This window comes from Rhinoraja longicauda, chromosome 8 (genome assembly GCF_053455715.1).
Source record: "Rhinoraja longicauda isolate Sanriku21f chromosome 8, sRhiLon1.1, whole genome shotgun sequence".
NCBI lineage: Eukaryota > Metazoa > Chordata > Chondrichthyes > Rajiformes > Arhynchobatidae > Rhinoraja > Rhinoraja longicauda.
The window spans coordinates 19,679,661-19,697,927 of record NC_135960.1 but is presented as its reverse complement, the minus strand read 5'-3'; the positions used below and the strand labels follow the sequence as shown (position 1 = coordinate 19,697,927).

Sequence of the window (18,267 nt, the reverse complement as noted above, 5' to 3'; positions counted from 1 at the left end):
AAAGGGCTTGTGTCCACACTGTGTCACTCGATGACTCTGTGACTCTAATTCAGTCAAGGGATTTAACACATAATGACAGGCCAGAATTTCTTCTTTTTTTTTACAGGAATTGAAAGATTACAATCACAATGTAATGGCTGACACCATATCTTCTGATATAACCTCTCTCCAGGTTACAACCTTAACCCGATATATTTATATCCAATTCACCAATGAAGTACGTTTTATGCTGCCAAATTGGTTGATCCCTTCCAGGGTAATTGTAGATGAGTTTGACCACATTTCAATCTGTTGACAATGCAGTACACACAGTAATGTATTCTATTTTATATTTTTAAAAAAACCTTTATTCAGAATAAAAATATATGTACAAAGTAAAATATGTGCATGCCTTGTAGGTGAGGATCAGATCATTGTTCTCTGACTGTTGCGATATCGCAACCAAGGCTATTCCTTTACATTTAAAATTGATGGCTTAAAGCAGATGCCTCCTGAACTTCTCCTTTGTTCACCAGCCAAAAGACACACACAACCAAGGTCACTGCTCCACTTCCCACTTTCCCTAGTATGCAGGTTAGAACTAGTGTATAGATGATTGTTGGTCGGCATGAACTCAGTGGGTCGAAGGGCCTGTTTCCATGCTGTATCACTCAGCTAAACTGAACGTATTTGTATCTTGTTCCTTTGTCATGTCTATGAGCCAATGAATCCATTGTCATTCAGGAAATATCATTCTTTTGATGATTCATTTATCAAAAAAAGTTGTTTTGAAGGGAAAGGTGCAGGGTTTATCAGCATTTTGGAAGGTCTGATAAATCGGATTAACTCCACCAACAGACTGAGCATTAACATTTCTAAAGGCTTTTGAGGATGAATCCATGCTAGATGGAGCCAAGTTTGCTTCTTCTATACGGACCTGTAAGTCCTGTGTCCAGCCAAACCACAGGGGTTCAAAGAAGAAAACCGATGGATAAACCTCAACACATGTCCGCTCTTCCAGCATTTTCTTAAGATCTGAGCTGTTTTAAAAATTCATTAGGAGGCTCCTTTGTTCCTCTCAGCCATGCTGGGATATTACACTTGATCAAATTTAAAATGTGAGGACCGGGAAAAATATCACTGAAATGTAAATGCATAATTGCTTTAATCTGGTCTGGTTAAATGTACGATGGTCGCAGTTTTAGCTACATTACCAACCCCTTAAAAATGTTATAAAATAATGAAAAATTGTCAAATGGAGACACGTTACTTCAGATGCTGGAAAATTGAGCAAAACACAAGGTACAGGACTTACTCGGCAGGTCAGGGAGCAACTGTGGAGGGAATAAATAAACAAAATTACAAGTGGACCCTTCTTCTGGCTGCGTTCTTCCAGCATTTTGTGTGTTGAATGAAAATTAGCATCAATATATCAATATATTACTAAAACTCTAATCTTGTATGTTTATATATTTGTCTGTTGTTCCCCACATACAGCCGAAACGGTACACGATAGCGCAACAATTTTAGACCCAGCTTACTTACCATTGGCCTGCGGTCCAAATGGCTGTTATACTCTAAATGTTTTTCACTTTTTAAACGTTAGAAAATCACCTTTTTAAACTCACTTTTCCACCTGCCCAGCCCATCAGCTGCGTTTGATGTCACAATAGGACCCGCCTGAGTGATGGGAGTGGTGGCCAATGAGGGGGGGGGCATATTCCCGCTCAAAGCCACGACTATCGCCGTCGAGCTGCGGCTGGTGCTGAGCCGTCGAGCTGCCATTGCTGCTGAGCAGTCAAGCTGCCGCTGCTGCTGAATGAGGGGATAGTCTCGAGGATCTCCAAGACCCTGGGTGCCCGGCTTGAGGGGGGATGAAGTGGGTGAGTGGGTGAAGGGATGGAGGGGAGGAGGGGGTAATAAGGGGGGCTGAGGGGGGATAGAATGGGTGAGTGGGTGAGTAGGGATGGGTTGGGAAGGGCAGGAGTGCCGGTGAGCCCCTAAGAGTGGAGGGGGGTGAGGGGAGGAGGGGGGATAAGGAGGGTGGAGTGTACACCTGAAATAGGGATTGTTTGATGTACTCTACAAAGAGGCAGGCATAGCTGCGGCCCATATGAGTGCCCATTGCTATGCCTTGGATATGGAAGAAGTGGGAGGAGTCTGAAGAAGGGTCTTAACCCGAAACATCATCTATTCCTTCTATCCACTAGCAGGTGGCACCGTAATGGCAGCCTCGCCAACAGTCTGTCTGTCTTTTTGGGGTTTTTTTCTTATTTTTATTGTGTTTTAAACGTTTGTGTTAATGTTCTCTGGTTTGTTTTATATGGGGGTTCAGGGGAAACTTTTTTTCAATTTCTTACCTTGCCGGAGATGCGATTGTTTTCTGGATCGTATCTCCAGTCGCTCTGCGGCCTAACATCATGGAGCAGGAGGCCTTGCTCGGGACTGACTTCCAGCCCCACTGCGGGGACATGGACTTACTATCGGAGCTGATCCATTGCCTGGGATCGACGCTCTACAGAGCGGCCTGCAGAGTTCAACATCGGGAAAGTCGCAGTCTCGGGTAGAGACTGATGTCAGGAAGCTCCAAAGAACGCAGAAAGGTTCGACCAACCCCGATCCTGGGTCAGATCGCTCGGCACGGGGGAGCTGAGATTCCACCCTGATGCAGGAGCTTGATAGTTCCGACGCGAGGGGCCAAAAAAAAAGCTGGAGTAACTCAGCAAGTCAGACAGCATCTCTGGAGAAAAGAAATAGGTGACGTTTCGGGTCGAGGACCTTCTTCAGACCTTGATCCTTTTCTCCAGGGATGCTGTCTGACCCGCTGAGTTGCTCCAGCTTGTTTATCTTCATGAAAAGCTTGCCTGTGAAAAGTGGCCTGACTTTTTCCTGCTAGGTAACCTGATTGCTCTCCTCAATCTTTAACATGTTTAATCTCACACCTGTTTCTAAATCTTCAATTGTAGTAGTGGTGTCTTAATTTAAGTGCAGATATATTTTATGAAATATTCCATTGGAGGACCATGAAATATTTTGTTCTAAATATGTTAATTTTCTTTTTAACTCCAACCTGACAAACATGTTGGTTCAACTTCAAGTATCCTGAAAAAGTCATAATAAATGAAGTGTAAATTTGTACTCTGTGATGAAGAACTGGTTCATGAGTCATCATTAAGTGGTATTGTTACACCTTGCAGATTGACGTTTTAAGATTATGAATACTTTTTATTCAGCAAATGTGCAAGCTTATTTTCTAGGGTCATTAAATACTACTTATGATGGTTGTTTAATGTGCCAACTGATACTTTACTGGAGCAAAATATACTTAGTTGTAAGTTCTGATATAATGGCCAGATCTATGAGTGTAGTAAGATGCTCCTATTGATTAGACCGCGATGGAGTGTCCCTGGTTCAATAAAATTGATTTCCCTTAGAGTGGAATAGGAAATCTTTTATTTTAGTCTGTGATATGGGTGTTCTTTGTGCCTCACAAGTTGAAATGATCATCCTTCCTCTGAAGGTGATTCCAGATCAGTAGGTCAAACTCTGTAGCCAGCTCATTCCATTAACACTAAAATGTTAATTATTGGGACCCATTCAAAGTTCAATTCCAGGAATCTATTAAAATTCCATGGGGATTTTTTTTTCTTTATCAGCAGAGCAAACTTATATGGACTTCCAGCAGTGATGTTTGACTGAGCTTAACAATCTTGGCCAGACTCAGAATCGACCCCACTTTTCTTCTTTAAATACCAAAGTAAATAATCACAATTAGGTTTATTATTGTACACAAAGTCAATGATGGAGAGTCTGCTCTGTGTGATAATCCACAACTCTCTGCAATTTCCTGCAAGCATGGCCAAAGCTGTTCCCAAACCAAGCTGTTTTGTAACCTGACATATTTATTTTGAAATGTGCGCATGCTAAATTGATCCCAAGGTAGCTTAAATCAGAATGCTGGAGTAACTCTGCAGGTTAGGGAGCACATGTAGAGGAAATGAAGATCAGGCAGCATCAGTGAAGATGCTACCTGACCCAAGGAGTTATTCCAGCACTTTGTATTTAACTTAATACCCAAGAATCTGCAGTGCCTAGTGTCTCTGTGCACATAAATCAGTTTGATTTGAAAGGGAAAGTGTTCTGTTAGTTTGCACTCATTTACTTCTGCTGTGTAAATTATATGGCGGGCCAGTATAATGGCTAATCGTGATAGTGCACATGCTCAGAAATCTATCTCAAGTTGCAACCTCTGTGTGCTCTGCTCTGTTTATGCTCTTTTACTGAAATTGATTCTATTGAAGAGTGCCGCATTAAATACCTTGGCAAGCATTAAATAATAATACGCTGCAGTGAATACCTATGCACTAAATACTATTGAAAGAATTCTAGGCAACATTGCTTTGTGACTTTAAGCTGAGAATGGGATTTTCTTTTCCGGTCCTGAGGCTAACAGAGCTTATGTTTTCAACTTTTGAAGCATTTTGTTACTCAAAAACACGGAAAGAAAATCACTACTTTAAAATGCCAACTGCTAAACCATTCCTTATGACCTTTTTGGGAACATCTTAAAAGAAAAATTTGGGAGAGGATTTCAAAAATAGCTTCCAAATATTTGCTTGAAAAAAATGCTTTGCTTTTGAATTTACTTTTAGGCCAAATCAGAAAAGAATGAAAATGCCATGGAAAAAGCTGAAGGGCAGATGACATTAATGGATGTGAAAAAAAAGCAGATGCTGAAACTGGTAGCAGAGAACTGCAGTGAAACTATCCTCTTACCAATACTTTTAGGCACTTCTAACTATTCAGTAGCAATGTTGCTCAGTTGGGGGGTTCCATTTTGCATTTGTATAACATCCCATAGCTCAGTTGTATCATTTTGAATTCTACCCTCTTTTCAACTTTTGAGTTCTGTTTCAAAGCAAAGCAGATAATGTATTAGAAGCAGAATAAAGTAATTGAATTCTGAATAACAAAAGAATTCTGAATTAACAAAAGAACAAATACATCTTGTACTTGTCACAAAAATGAATTGTTTTGAAGTCGGACAGGAAGGAACTGAAAAACCAGTCCAGAATGAGTTTTGACCCCTTTACAATTTTGAATTTGTCATAACTGGCTAAGAATTATATCTTAATCATAAGGAAAATAATCCAAGTATTGGAAAGGTTGCTTGCCATGGTCCACAACTAAGGCATTGATAGATCTGCAAAGAGAACTAAACATAATCATCAATTAGTAAAACAAGGAACTGCAGATGCTGATTAACACAAAGGACACAAATTGCTGGAATAACTCAGTAGGTCAAGCAGCCTCTCTGGAGAACTGGATAGGTGAGGATTCAGTTTGGGACCCTTTTTCAGATTGAAACCTTAGTCCTGACCCAAAACATCACCTATCCGTGTTCTTCAGAGATGCTGTTTGACTCATTGAGTTACTCCGGCACTTTGCTTCCTGTAATCATCAATTTTACCCAGCAGATGGTATACAAAATTTACCATGTTTATTTATTAGCTCCAAAAGAATAAGCAAAACATGTCCTCCATGAGGTGTGTCTAGCTATCTAAGTGAGAAGAGATCTAATTGTGCCAATACGTGCATGATGTTACATTTTGAGTCACAGTGGTAGTCTGTCAAACTATAAAATATGTGGAAAGTTACTGAAATTGACAGTTTTTTGGTCAGCCAATACCTTGTATAAAAGTGTGTAGATTTGCTGATTGAGTCATAGCAGAAACATTCAGACTGGAAAGCAGAATAATTGAAAAGCTGCCAACTTGGCTCCTGGGAATGGACTAGTAAAATATAATGAAAATCGAGAGAAAATTCCATGTTTCAACCTTGAAAAGAGGAACTAGGAAGAGTCCGCATTAAAGATGTTAAATGATATAGAAAGCGAAATAGGTAACACACCATTGGAGATGAATACCTAGTGTAATTTTAGAGACAGCTGGGTGCTGTAATAGGTGTGTTTCTAAATGGATGAGGTGAAGTGAGCCAAATGTTCTTATTTTGTGGTCGTGTGATCTCATACTTTGCAACTGGAGATTATTTTCTGACTCTTCAGCATTTCATTGATGGGAGAAGGACAGTGAGTGATTGTTCAGTTTGACAGCTCTGAGAATCATTTTGTTCATTTGGTTTCCCACACCAATTGCTGCCTTTGATTTTATCCTTTGAGCATGAGCTATTTCAGATTATCTTTTCTGAATATTCCCTTCAGGTCATGATGTTCTGTTCCATCTGTCTCTTTCATTTGTCATTGATTGTGATCATGTCATTGTGCATTTTATAGAATGCTGCAATGCCATCTTCTTTGTCTAAAATCTTTTTGATTTCTCTCCCTTTTACATTGTTAATCTATTTAATCTATTTAAATGCTCCATTATTTCAGTATTCAAAGATGATATATATTTGTATTCAAATATTTTCTTTTTGCTGAGAGATTTTTAACACGTTTTTCATCATTAACGGTATGTATTATCTATTCCTAGTTGCCTTTGAACTAGTCAACATTTAAAAATGCCATTAATGGGTTCAATAAGGTCCAAACAGATAAAGACGTTAGATTATCCTTCTCTGAAGGTCATGAGGAATAGGAATTGTTTATTGATAATAACATAGTTTCATGGTTGCCTTGAAAGAATTAGCCTATCTTTTTAAAAAATCTAAGTTTACTTAGTTGTTTGAATTTATATTCCTCAGCTGACGTCTAGTTGGATCCAGAATTGTGCTTCAGTCTTCACTTCTGCTGGACACCGGGCCCACCTCCACGGCACGAACTGTCAGTAATTCTACCATAGCACAAACAGCGATGACAGTTTATCCATGGCTTTTATTAATTCTGGACTCAAACCAGGATAAATTTAATTTTAGTCACTGGTGCTGAATGAGTCTAAGGATATTAACTACAATTTTATTTACTGCCTGCCATTTAGTTAACAGCATAAGCAAATTAAATGGAGGTAGGAGTAGATCGTTAGGCCCCTCGTCCTGTTTCACCATAGAATAAGATTACCACAAATCTTTTACCTCGGACATATTTATCTGCAGAAGCCTTGCATCCCTTGATTCCCTCGTATCTAAAATGAGTGAGCCTCCAGAAGACACTTTGTGAGAGAATGACCTAGATTCATCATTCTTTGGATGAAGAAATGTCTTTTCGTCTCTTTACAAAATGACTGTTCAAGGCTTACAGCAAGGAGTAACATCAATTGCTGTTCACCTTGTGCAGCAGTTAAGAATATTGTACATGCCATTGCGATCACCTCTTATTCAAAATTCTAGGAGATCACGTCAGAACATAATATTCCAGATGTGGTGGCAACAGCAGCCCAATTAATTGTAGCAAAATGTTTTGCCCTTTTATTCAAATTATTTTACAATAGAAATGAACATGTATAGTTTTTCCCTTAATAATTACTTAATAAACCTGCAGGGTAGTGAAGAAGGCATTTAACATTTATCAGTCAAAGCAGAGTTGGGACATTGCAGCTGTGTTAAAATGTTGGTGAGAGCACAGTGGTGGTGTTGTGTGTTGTTCTGTCACTTAGCTCTAGGAATGATGTTATAATCTGGAAAGGGTGCAGAAAATATTCAAGTATGTTGCTGGGAATGAATGGATTGAGTTATTAGGAGAGTGGATAGGTTGGGCTGTTTTCCATGGACTGTAGGAGGCTGATGGGTGACTTTATAGAGCTACATAGATTAGATAATATTTTTCATTGTCGTACCATTTAAAAAAATGCCAATATTGTTTTTCTCATACTGGGAGTTTTGATATCAAGGGGGCATAGGTTTAAGGTGGTTTAAGGAAAAAGATTTAAAAATAATCCAAGGAATATGTATGTCATTGGCACAGAGAGTGGTGGGTATATGGAATGAGCAGCCCGAGGACGTAGGAACAATTGGAACAGAGATGAGGAAGAACTTTTTCTTAGAACGGAGATGAGGAAGAACTTTTTCAGTCAGAGAGTGATGAAGGTGTGGAATTCTCTGCCTCAGAAGGCAGTGGAGGCCAGTTCGTTGGATGCTTTCAAGAGAGAGCTGGATAGAGCTCTTAAGGATAGCGGAGTGAGGGGGTATGGGGAGAAGGCAGGAACGGGGTACTGATTGAGAGTGATCAGCCATGATCGCATTGAATGGCGGTGCTGGCTCGAAGGGCTGAATGGCCTACTCCTGCACCTATTGTCTATTGTCTATTGTCTATTGTATTTGGAAGGCAATGATTTAAAGGGATATGGGCCAAACACAAACAAATTGGAATACCACATGTAGGCACCTTGGTCAGCATGGGAAAATTGGGCAGGGGCCTGTTTCCATGCTGTATAACTCTCTGACTTTGATTCGAATGAAGAGCCAATATATCACTATCACATTAGCTGTCAAGTGTCCTTACAATGTGGCTTATGTGGCTTAGGAACAGATTCTAATAGTCTGGGGAAATGACATCAACAATGTGTACCTGCAGCACAGAAACAAAACCATTGTTGGTAGAAATCAATATTATCTGGAAATTCTGAATAAGTCAATCTTGAAAAAACATTTTTTGTTCCACTTGTAAAATCAATGGCTTGAGATGGAACGAGATTGAGATCTTGCAGTCGCATTTTTACCGCCTGAGATTTTCAAGATTTTCCTTCATTTGTTCAATAAGTGGAGCTATCTGAACAGGTCAATACTTCACTGGTCAATACATTCACTGTCCGCCACATATATACAGTTGAAGGTTTCATAGGAACTAATTAAGACTTGCAAGTTGTTACTATTTATGTTATGCAGAAGGCTGAAAACGGATGCTGAAGGGTGTACAATAGCAGTTGAATGCCCAGAATTTTCATTACTTTGTTTTTTCTATTTCAGCTTTATTTTTAAAGACATGTGGGTGGCACAAAGGTTATACATAATGTACTTAATGTTGCAAAACTGTCAGTACTTTGTAATTCTGGTGATTTATATCTCAAATCACAGTATTTTTATTTATGTTAAAAGATTGTATCAATTCTTAAAACAGCCTAATAAGTAGAGATTTAATAGATACAAGAAAATGTGATGTTGTAATTGAATTGATATGAACAAACTAGACAGAGGATACAAGTTGAAGATATTTATGAAAAAACTTTATTAGGAACAGATGAGAGGAACTTTCCTTTCATACACAAGGAGGCAATTAGAAATATACTGCATGAGAAGCAGTGGATGCAAAAGATAAAATTTTGAGAGAGAATTAGACAATTATAGAGCCACAGAGTCACACAGCATGGAAAAAGGCCCTGTGGCCCAATTAGTCCATTCTGACCAAGATGCCCCATCTAAACTAGTCTCATTTGTCTGCATTTGGCCCATCTATATATTACCAAAAACTCTCTGTTTGTTTGTGTGTATATTAATACATTTGCGGCTGGACACAGCCAAAACGGTACACGATAGCGCAACAATTTTAGGCCCACCTTACGCACCATTGCCCTGCGGTTGGAATAAAAGTTTTTTGTTTTTTTTTAATCACTTTTTAATCTTTCAAAATCTCTTTTTAAAGTTTTTTAAAAATCACTTTTTTCTCCCTTTAGCCGTCACCCGCGTATGACATCACATTGGGAAGTCCGCGCCTGCGCAGTTGGGACCAGTCGCCGTCACCCGCAACCCCACCACACACACACACACACACACACACACACACACACACACATACACACACACACACACACACACACACACACACACACACACATACACACACACACACATACACACACACACACACACACACACACAGACACACACACACACACACACACACACACACACACACACACACACACACACACACACACACATACACACATACACACACACACACACATACACACGCACACACAAACACACATACACACACACACACATACACACACACACAAACACACATACACACACACACACACACACACACACACACATACATACACACACACACACACACGGTAATAATAAAAATAATAATGATGTAATATAATAATAATAATAATAATACGTAAAATATAATAATGTAAGAATATAAAATATTATATTGTTTGTGTGCAGTGGGGTTGTAGTCCGGTGATTGTGCGGTGCGCTTGGTCTGGTGTGCTTGGACTACACCTCCCAGCAGGCAGCGCGGTGGTGGGAGGCTCACACAAGATGGCGGAGTGGGAAGAGGAGGAGAAGAAGGAGAATGGCTGCCATTTTTGTTGGAGTTGTCGACTAAGCCGTCAGTGGAAGTTGGCACTGGAGGAGAAGCTAAAGGAGACGTGGGGATGGGGCAGAGTTGGAGGGTGGGGAGTGGGAGGGAGGAGGGGAGTGGGGGTTAGGGGAGGGGAGGGGGTAGGGTAGGGGCAGGAGGGGAGTGGGGGGAGCGGGAGTGGGGGTGGGAGGGGAGGGGGAGGGGAGGGGGAGGGGGTGGGGTGGGGGAGTGGGATATTGAGGGTGGGGGGAGGGGAGTGGGGGGAGGGGAGGGGAGATGGAGTGGATGAGTGGAGAGGGGATGGAGTGGGTGAGTGGGGGAGGGAAGGAGAGGGAATGGAGTGGGGGAGGGGAGATGGAGAGAGGGGGAGGGGGGTTGGAGTGGGTGAGTGGGGGGGAAGGGAAGGGGGGAATGGGGGAGGGGAGGGTGCTACACCAATTCAGGAGAGCTTTGGGACCAACGGATGGCTGCCACATCCATGCGTGAGTGGTTGGGGGAGGGTTGCCATTTTGTGTTCAGCTCCAATGCATGCGCAGTTGGGGGAGTGTTGCATTTTGTGCTCAGCTCCGACCTCACACTCGACATCCGATTGGCCTGGGTCCCACGTGGGGGGAGCGCCGGCGCTCCTCACTCTGATTGGTCACCGGCGCGTCCTGATTTGCTCCTGCCGCTCACCCCCATGTGGGGTCCATTGATTGGCCACAACCTCCCGCTCAACGCCCGATTGGCCTGTATCCCCATGTTGGGTCGAATGATTGGCTCCGACCTCCTGCTCGATGCCCAATTGGTCCGGGTCCCACGTGTGGGGAGCAGTTTCTTCCCGCTCAAAGCAACTGCCGTCGCAGTCGAGCTGACGCTCCTGCTAAATGAGGGCACAGTCTCGAGGATCTCCAAGAGAGGATTTTAACCATAAAAAGCAAAAACTTTCCAGATAAGATTTATTTTAATTTTAAGAAAAAAATGCCATTTATTTTAAAGAACAAATGGCATTTTCCCATGTCACGATGGGAACCCAACGAGGAATGGGCCCAACGGGTCCACTTGGTTTAGTATCTCCCTAAATCTTTCCCATACATGAACCTGTCCAAGTGCCTTTTGAATGTTGTTGTAGTACCAGCCTCTTCTACCTCCTCTAGCAGCTTATTCCATATGACCACCATTCACAGAGTGAAAGGTTACCCCTCACATTCCTATTAAATCTCGTCTCACACAACTGAAAAATATGTCCTCTGGCTTTTGATTCCCCTACACTGGATAAAGGACTGTACATTCACACGATCTATTCACCTCATGATTTTCTACACCACCATCCCTGCTTCCTGTGCTCCAAGACTAAAGATTCAGCATGCTCAACCTCTCCCTTTAGCCCAGTCCTTCAAGCCCAGGCAATATCCTCAAAAATCTTCTCAGTAAAATGGCATCCTTCCTATAGTCATACTGTGTGGACTAAAACTGAACACAGTACTCCATTCAGATGAAAAGAAAAAAAAACTAGAGGACCATGGGAAGAGTGCAAGAGTTGGATAAATTAAATAACTTTTTCAAAAGGCTGTGGCACTCACAAAATTCACCAAATTACCTCATTCTGCGTAATGTCATAATTTAGCTGCATCAAGAAAAGTCAACTGGTGATTTGTGGTACTTTGTGGCTGCTTGTATTTTTTCTGAGTTCTCCGGTTACCTCCCACACTCCAAAGACGTGCAGGCCTGTAGGTTACTTGTAGGCAAATTGTTCGTAATGTGTAGTATAGAACGAGTGTATGGGTGATTGTTGGTCAGTTGGACGGTGGGCCAAAGGACCTGTTTCCACACGATGTCTCTAAAACTAAAAACTAAAAACTAAAACTTTGCTGGAGCAGAGAATCACCAGGTACATAGTCAGAGCGACCTTATTTCTCTGATTCATACTCGTACCATAGAAACATAGAAACATAGAAAATAGGTGCAGGAGGAGGCCATTCGGCCCTTCGAGCCAGCACCGCCATTCATTGTGATCATGGCTGATCGTCCCCAATCAATACCCCGTGCCTGCCTTCTCTCCATATCCCTTGATTCCACTAGCCCCTAGAGTATCTAACTCTCTCTTATATCCATCCAGTGAGTTGGCTTCCACTGCCCTCTGTGGCAGAGAATTCCACAAATTCACAACTCTCTGGGTGAAATAGTTTTTTCTCACCTCAGTTTTAAATGGCCTCCCCTTTATTCTAAGACTGTGGCCCCTGGTTCTGGACTCGCCCAACATTGGGAACATTTTTCCTGCATCTAGCTTGTCCAGTCCTTTTATAATTATATAATTATAAACATATAATTTTATATGTTCTATAAGATTCCCTCTCATCCTTCTAAACTCCAGTGAATACAAGCCTAGTCTTTTCAATCTTTCCTCATATATCAGTCCCGCCATCCCAGGGATCAATCTCGTGAACCTATGCTGTACTGCTTCAATTACAAGGATGTCCTGCCTCAAATTAGCATGTCCTGTCCTCAATTGCGGACAGTTTCAATTCTGGTAATCTCTTACAATTAAAACATGCAAAAGGATACTATAAACTAGCTTATATTCAGCAAATAATTTCCAAGCTACTAATATTTGTCAGCAAAACCAACTGTGTTGTACTCAGTACTTGATGTCTTGAATGTACAAGCAATGTTAAATGTACACAAGCAAAACATACCAAATATAAACAGGCAGCGTATAACATGACATGAAAGCTAAAAGCAAAGGACTGGTTTAACTCAGTGTATCGCACTAATAGCTTTCTATTTCATAGGTGCTAAAAAAGAAGAAACTGCATTGATGAATGGACTGAGTGTGAACTTGCATCTCCTGCTGGTGAGAAATAATTTTTACTGCACATCATTTTGAAAAATAATGTAATTAGACTCTCATACTTGAAGAAATGGTACAGCATAACTACTTGCGTTAAAATAATTTCTTTTTTTTTGTTTCATTGAATGCTTTGTTTAGGTCACCTACCTAAATGAAAATGCTTATAAGAATGCTTGCCTCAGTTACCTTTACATAACTTAATGCTGATGAACGTAAAGCCATTCTTATGAGAATATGAGCCTCCTAGCAACTTAATTGAATGTCCCAATCACAGTTAATTTCCAGATATGATTAAACAACAAATGTCACAATGTTCGTCATTCCTTAAAAAAGATCAATAATTAAGAGTCAAGAATCATTAGTGTTTATTTGTCATATGCATTGGATATGAAACAGAACAAACTTACTTGCTGCAGTTTAGCAGACATATTAGACACACCGACAGCAATAGATGTACAACAAATTATCAATTATTTTTAATCAACTAGACCATACAGAAAACCAAAGTACACAGAGCAAAAAAGAATAGTGCAAATCATAGTGGTTCGGTGCTGAGGCAGTGTTGTGCAAGCTGGTTCAAGAACCTGATGATTGATGAGAAGAAACTGTTCTTGAACCTGGAGGTAACGACTCTCAGTGTCCTGTTTTCTCAAAGATAGCAACGAGAAGAGAGCATGGCCAGGGTGGTGTAGGGCTATGATATTAGCTGCCTTTTTGAGGCGGTGATTCAAGTCTATCAAATCTATCCTTACAATGCTTTTATCTAATATACCAGTTATTTCTCTTCTTTCTCTTTATGTTCCATTTACTCCATCATACAATTCTACTACCATTACCACAGGCATGGGAAGAAGCACAAAAAGAGGCAACCAAGTTACTTTGTGAAGGCCACATTCTATTTAGGGGGATATTCGAAGGGGGTATTCTGTTTAAGTATTTTTGGATGAGAACATACAGAGCAAGATCAGCAAGTTTTCTGATGCAGATAGTGAAGATGGTTGTGAAAGATTGCAACAGGATCCGAATCGATTGGCCAGCTAGGCGGAGGATTGGTTGATGGAATTTAAAAGTGTGCGGTGTTGCATTTTGGGATGTTGAACAAGGCCAGGACCTACACAGTAAATGGTAGGTCTCTGGGTAGTGTTGTAGAGCAGAGGGATCTAGGAGTACAGGTGCATGGTTCCTTGAAGGTTGTGTCGCAGGCAGATAAGGTGGTCAAAAAGGCTTTTGGAACTTTGGCCTTTATACTCTTTGAGTATAGAAGTTGGAAGGTTATGTTGAAGTTGTATATGACGTTGGTGAGACCGGATTTAGAATATTGTGTTCAGTTCTGGGCACCATGTTATAGGAAAGATATTGTGAAGCTTGAAAGGATTCAGAAAAGATTACGAGGATGTTGCCAGGACTAAAGGGTGTGAGCTATAGGGAGAGGTTGAGTAGGCTGGGTCTCTATTCCATGGAGCACAGGAGGATGAGGGGAGATCTTATAGAGGTATACAAAATCATGAGAGGAATAGATCGGGTAGATGCACAGAGTCTTTTGCCTAGAGTAGGGGAATCGAGGACCAGAGGACAGAGGTTCAAGGTGAAGGGGAAAAGATTTATTAGGAATCTGTGGGGTATCTTTTTAACACAAAGGGTGCTGGGTGTATGGAACAAGCTGCCTGAGGAGATAGTTGAGGCTGGGACTATCCCATTGTTTAAGATACAATTAGACAGGTACATGGATAGGACAGGTTTGGAGGGATATGGACCAAGCACAGGCAAGTGGGACGAGTGTCGCTGGGACATTGTTGGCCAGTGTGGGCAAGTTGGGCCGAAGGCCCTGTTTCTGCACTGTATCACTCTATGACTATGACTCTAACTCAAGACTGGTATGAGATGTAATAAATTGAACCAAGTTTTGAACCTGAAAATGGAACTCTGTGAAATCAAGTCACATAAGTCCAGGTTCTGAAGAGAGATGGCTAATATATGATCCAAATTTAAGTGTTTTACATGTGGTAGTCAGGAATGTTAATGAGGAAAAGTCTAAAAAGGCAGAGTCAGATGAATAAATAATGAAATTAGCATTTTCATGAGTATTGGTTTAGACAATTTGTTCAATAGTTCAATGGTCAATGGTCACATGTACCCTGGAATAGTGAAATTCAATTTTTGCATACAGTTCAGCAAAAATCTTACTAAACCTAGGCACAACATACTGAGAGTCATGGAAATAAACTCTTCAACCCAATTTAAGCACAGGAGTGTCAGAATAGTGGATTACACTGAGGCAGTACACAGGTTTGATGAAAGATGAAAGTTTATCACAGGTGTTATAAGTAAAGAAGCAGGTCTTGTGTGAACTTCATACAAGTCCTGATGATAGGACACCTTAGTGGTTTACAAAGACATTAACGAACAAAAATATATATATTTTTAATATAATCAGTCTTGTAAGAAACAAACACGGTAATTTTTACACAACAAGTTGTCATAATCAGTAATCATAATCAGTAAGTTGTGTAATTTGGTGACAGTGATTTACACAATCAGTTATTTTTCAGGTCTTTCCTTTGTTCTGCAGTCTATTCCGTACTTTTCTGATATTTTTTTTCCTTTCTTTTTCTTTCTCTGTTTTCTTTCTCTGTCCACAGGAAAAAATCTCATTGGTGCAAATGTCCATTTTAATTACTGCTATTTTGGTGTTGAGATGCTGGGACAGACCTTAACTCTGTGTAAGGGTGAATAAAGTGAAATACGTGGTCAATTTGTCTGAAGCCATTTCACACAATCAAAATTCAGCGCACAGCACAGTTGGATAGCATGCAACAAAAGCTTTTCATTGTACGTCAGTACACGTGACATTAAATAAACTAAACTAAACCAGCTATGATAGAATCAGGAAATATCTTCTTCACACCAAAAAAAAGTTTGAAATTTCTCTACATAATGGAAAAGAACAAATTCCTTTTACCCCTAAATTTGAACATGCCGCTAAAATTGGTTATATTTCCTTGTAAAACATAGATCTTATTTATATTACATCTCTTTGATTGAAGTCATCGATATTCATCCCATTTCTTTGCTCCTTCTGAGTCATTTTCAAGTAATTTCCCTCATAAATGTTATGATTGACTTTGGTTTAACTGTCAGTGAATCCCTCAATAATTTAACAACACTTTTTTATTTAATGAAATATCTTATTCTCAGTCTTTACATTTTCATTTCTAATTTCAGTATTATTGCTACCTTATTACTGATTCATTAGTCAGTAGAAATAACCTTTCCCTATTTTTTTTCTCTTCTAACTATTTGAATTTTTTATCAACCATACAAGATCTTGTTTTATTCTTATTTGCTCCAGTGAATGTTTTTTTCAATTCTCTCATCATCATATTCTCAAATGATGATCAGAAACTTGAAAGAGAGCTTTTACTCTGGAATATATTATATCAATGGTGTTACCTTGATGAATCTACACCTTGCTTTGTCTGTGGCTCTGGATTCCATTCTGTAATGAATTGTGCTAAACGAACGACAATATTATGATTGTAATAATACAATGTACTAATGTGAAACACATGATTCTTGAACTGATTTTGGAAAATCTCACTGTGGTTGCATTTAGTGTTCTCGTACTTCTAATTTGTGCCACATATTATTTTTTTTCCTATCTGTAACATAGGTTTTGTAAATAATTTTACCTGTATTTCACCAACATTTACCCAGTTGTATATCTTACATAATTATCAGCAAATGTGTTATCTGCTAGAAGTAGCAGATCTACTTCCAATCTACCTACAAAGGTATTTAAAATATATATATTTTTAATGATTTATTAATTGTCAGCATGTATTACTGATTACTCATTTTCCTTGAGATAGTAGCCATGAGCCAGCTCGTTAAAGGTACTATAGTACTCCACAAAGTTGTCTAGCTAGTGAATTCCAGGGTTTAGACACAGCAACAATGAAGGGCGAGTGACATTTGGGGTGCCGTGCAACTTGCAGTTTATCCTGCAGGTACCAGTGTTGCCTTGCAACTGCTGTCTTTGTTCTTCTTGGCGACTGAGGTTACAGGTCATAAGTCATAAGTGATAGGAGCAGAATTAGGCTGTTCGGCCCATCAAGTCTACACCAACATTCAAACATGGCTGATCTATCTTTCCTTCCTAAACCCATTCTCCCGCCTTCTCCCCATAACCCTTGACATCAGGGTGAGCTGAGTGAGTAACTGCAGTGTATTTTGTGAATAGTATTAATATGGTTAATGTGCATGGTGGTGAAAGAAATGCACAAACAATTCAGTTTTGATGACATCAGTTCTGAAAACACACTATATTCAGTTGTGTGTGCATTAAATGTACTTTGGGGGTCCATTGCGATGTCTGCTGTTTTGTCCTGGATGGTGTCAAGCTTCTTGAACTATTTGTGCTCGACGAATAGTGGAGAGTTTCCAATCGCAACTTAATTGTGCCGTGCAAAAGGCAGAAAGACTTTGGAGCGTCAGGAAGTGAGTGACATGCCACAGGATTTCCTGGCTCTAGCCCTCTCGTACAATTATGATACTTAAATGCATACTTGTAAATAGTAATAGCAGGATATTGTTGGTGGGAATTCAATGATGCTAATGTCATTGAATGCTGATTAGATTCCCTCCTGTTGGAAACAGTCATTGCCTGGGATTTTTGAGTTCAACCTGTTACTTCCCACTTATCAGCCCATATCTGAATCTTGTGTGATTTGCGAATGAATTAAACATTGTATGATTATCAGTCAATATGCCCTTATCATGGAATGAAGGCCATTGATGAAACAACTGAAGATGGTGGTTCTGAGGAAGTCCTGAAGAGATATCCTGGTGCTGGGATGAATGAATTCTAACAATCTCAACCCTTTGGAGTTCAGGCCTTTGATCCATGATTGGATCAAAGCTGTGATAGCGTCTGGAACCAAGATGCCCTTCTGAAACCCAAACTGGGTAATCGATGAGCAGACTTGTGGTGACTTGATATCACCACGATAGTGACTTCCATAGGTATGCGGATGATTATCAGCAGACTGAATGGGTAGTAACTAGTTGAATTGGATTGGTTCCACTGATGTCAACAAAACTGAATTTTGGAGACCAGGTACAACACGTGCGTTAAATACATAGTGCATTAAATGCAGCCTGTTTGGAATAACTTGCTATTCCTCCATCAACCCACCAGTACTTGAATTCCCATACATTCCAACCCTCCACAGTGCTGGCACATTCA

The 18,267-nt window shown here is 40.2% G+C and overlaps 1 protein-coding gene across 4 annotated transcripts in view; it reads left to right on the top strand.

Moving 5' to 3' along the window:
* Positions 1 to 18,267, top strand: part of kynu (kynureninase) — a 177,074-nt gene that overhangs the window by 84,596 nt on the left and 74,211 nt on the right. For all 4 annotated transcript variants that reach the window (XM_078403379.1, XM_078403381.1, XM_078403380.1 and 1 more), the window contains one exon: positions 12,964 to 13,025. In XM_078403379.1, coding sequence (XP_078259505.1) covers positions 12,964 to 13,025 — 62 coding nt within the window. The remainder of the gene's footprint in view (positions 1 to 12,963; positions 13,026 to 18,267) is intronic.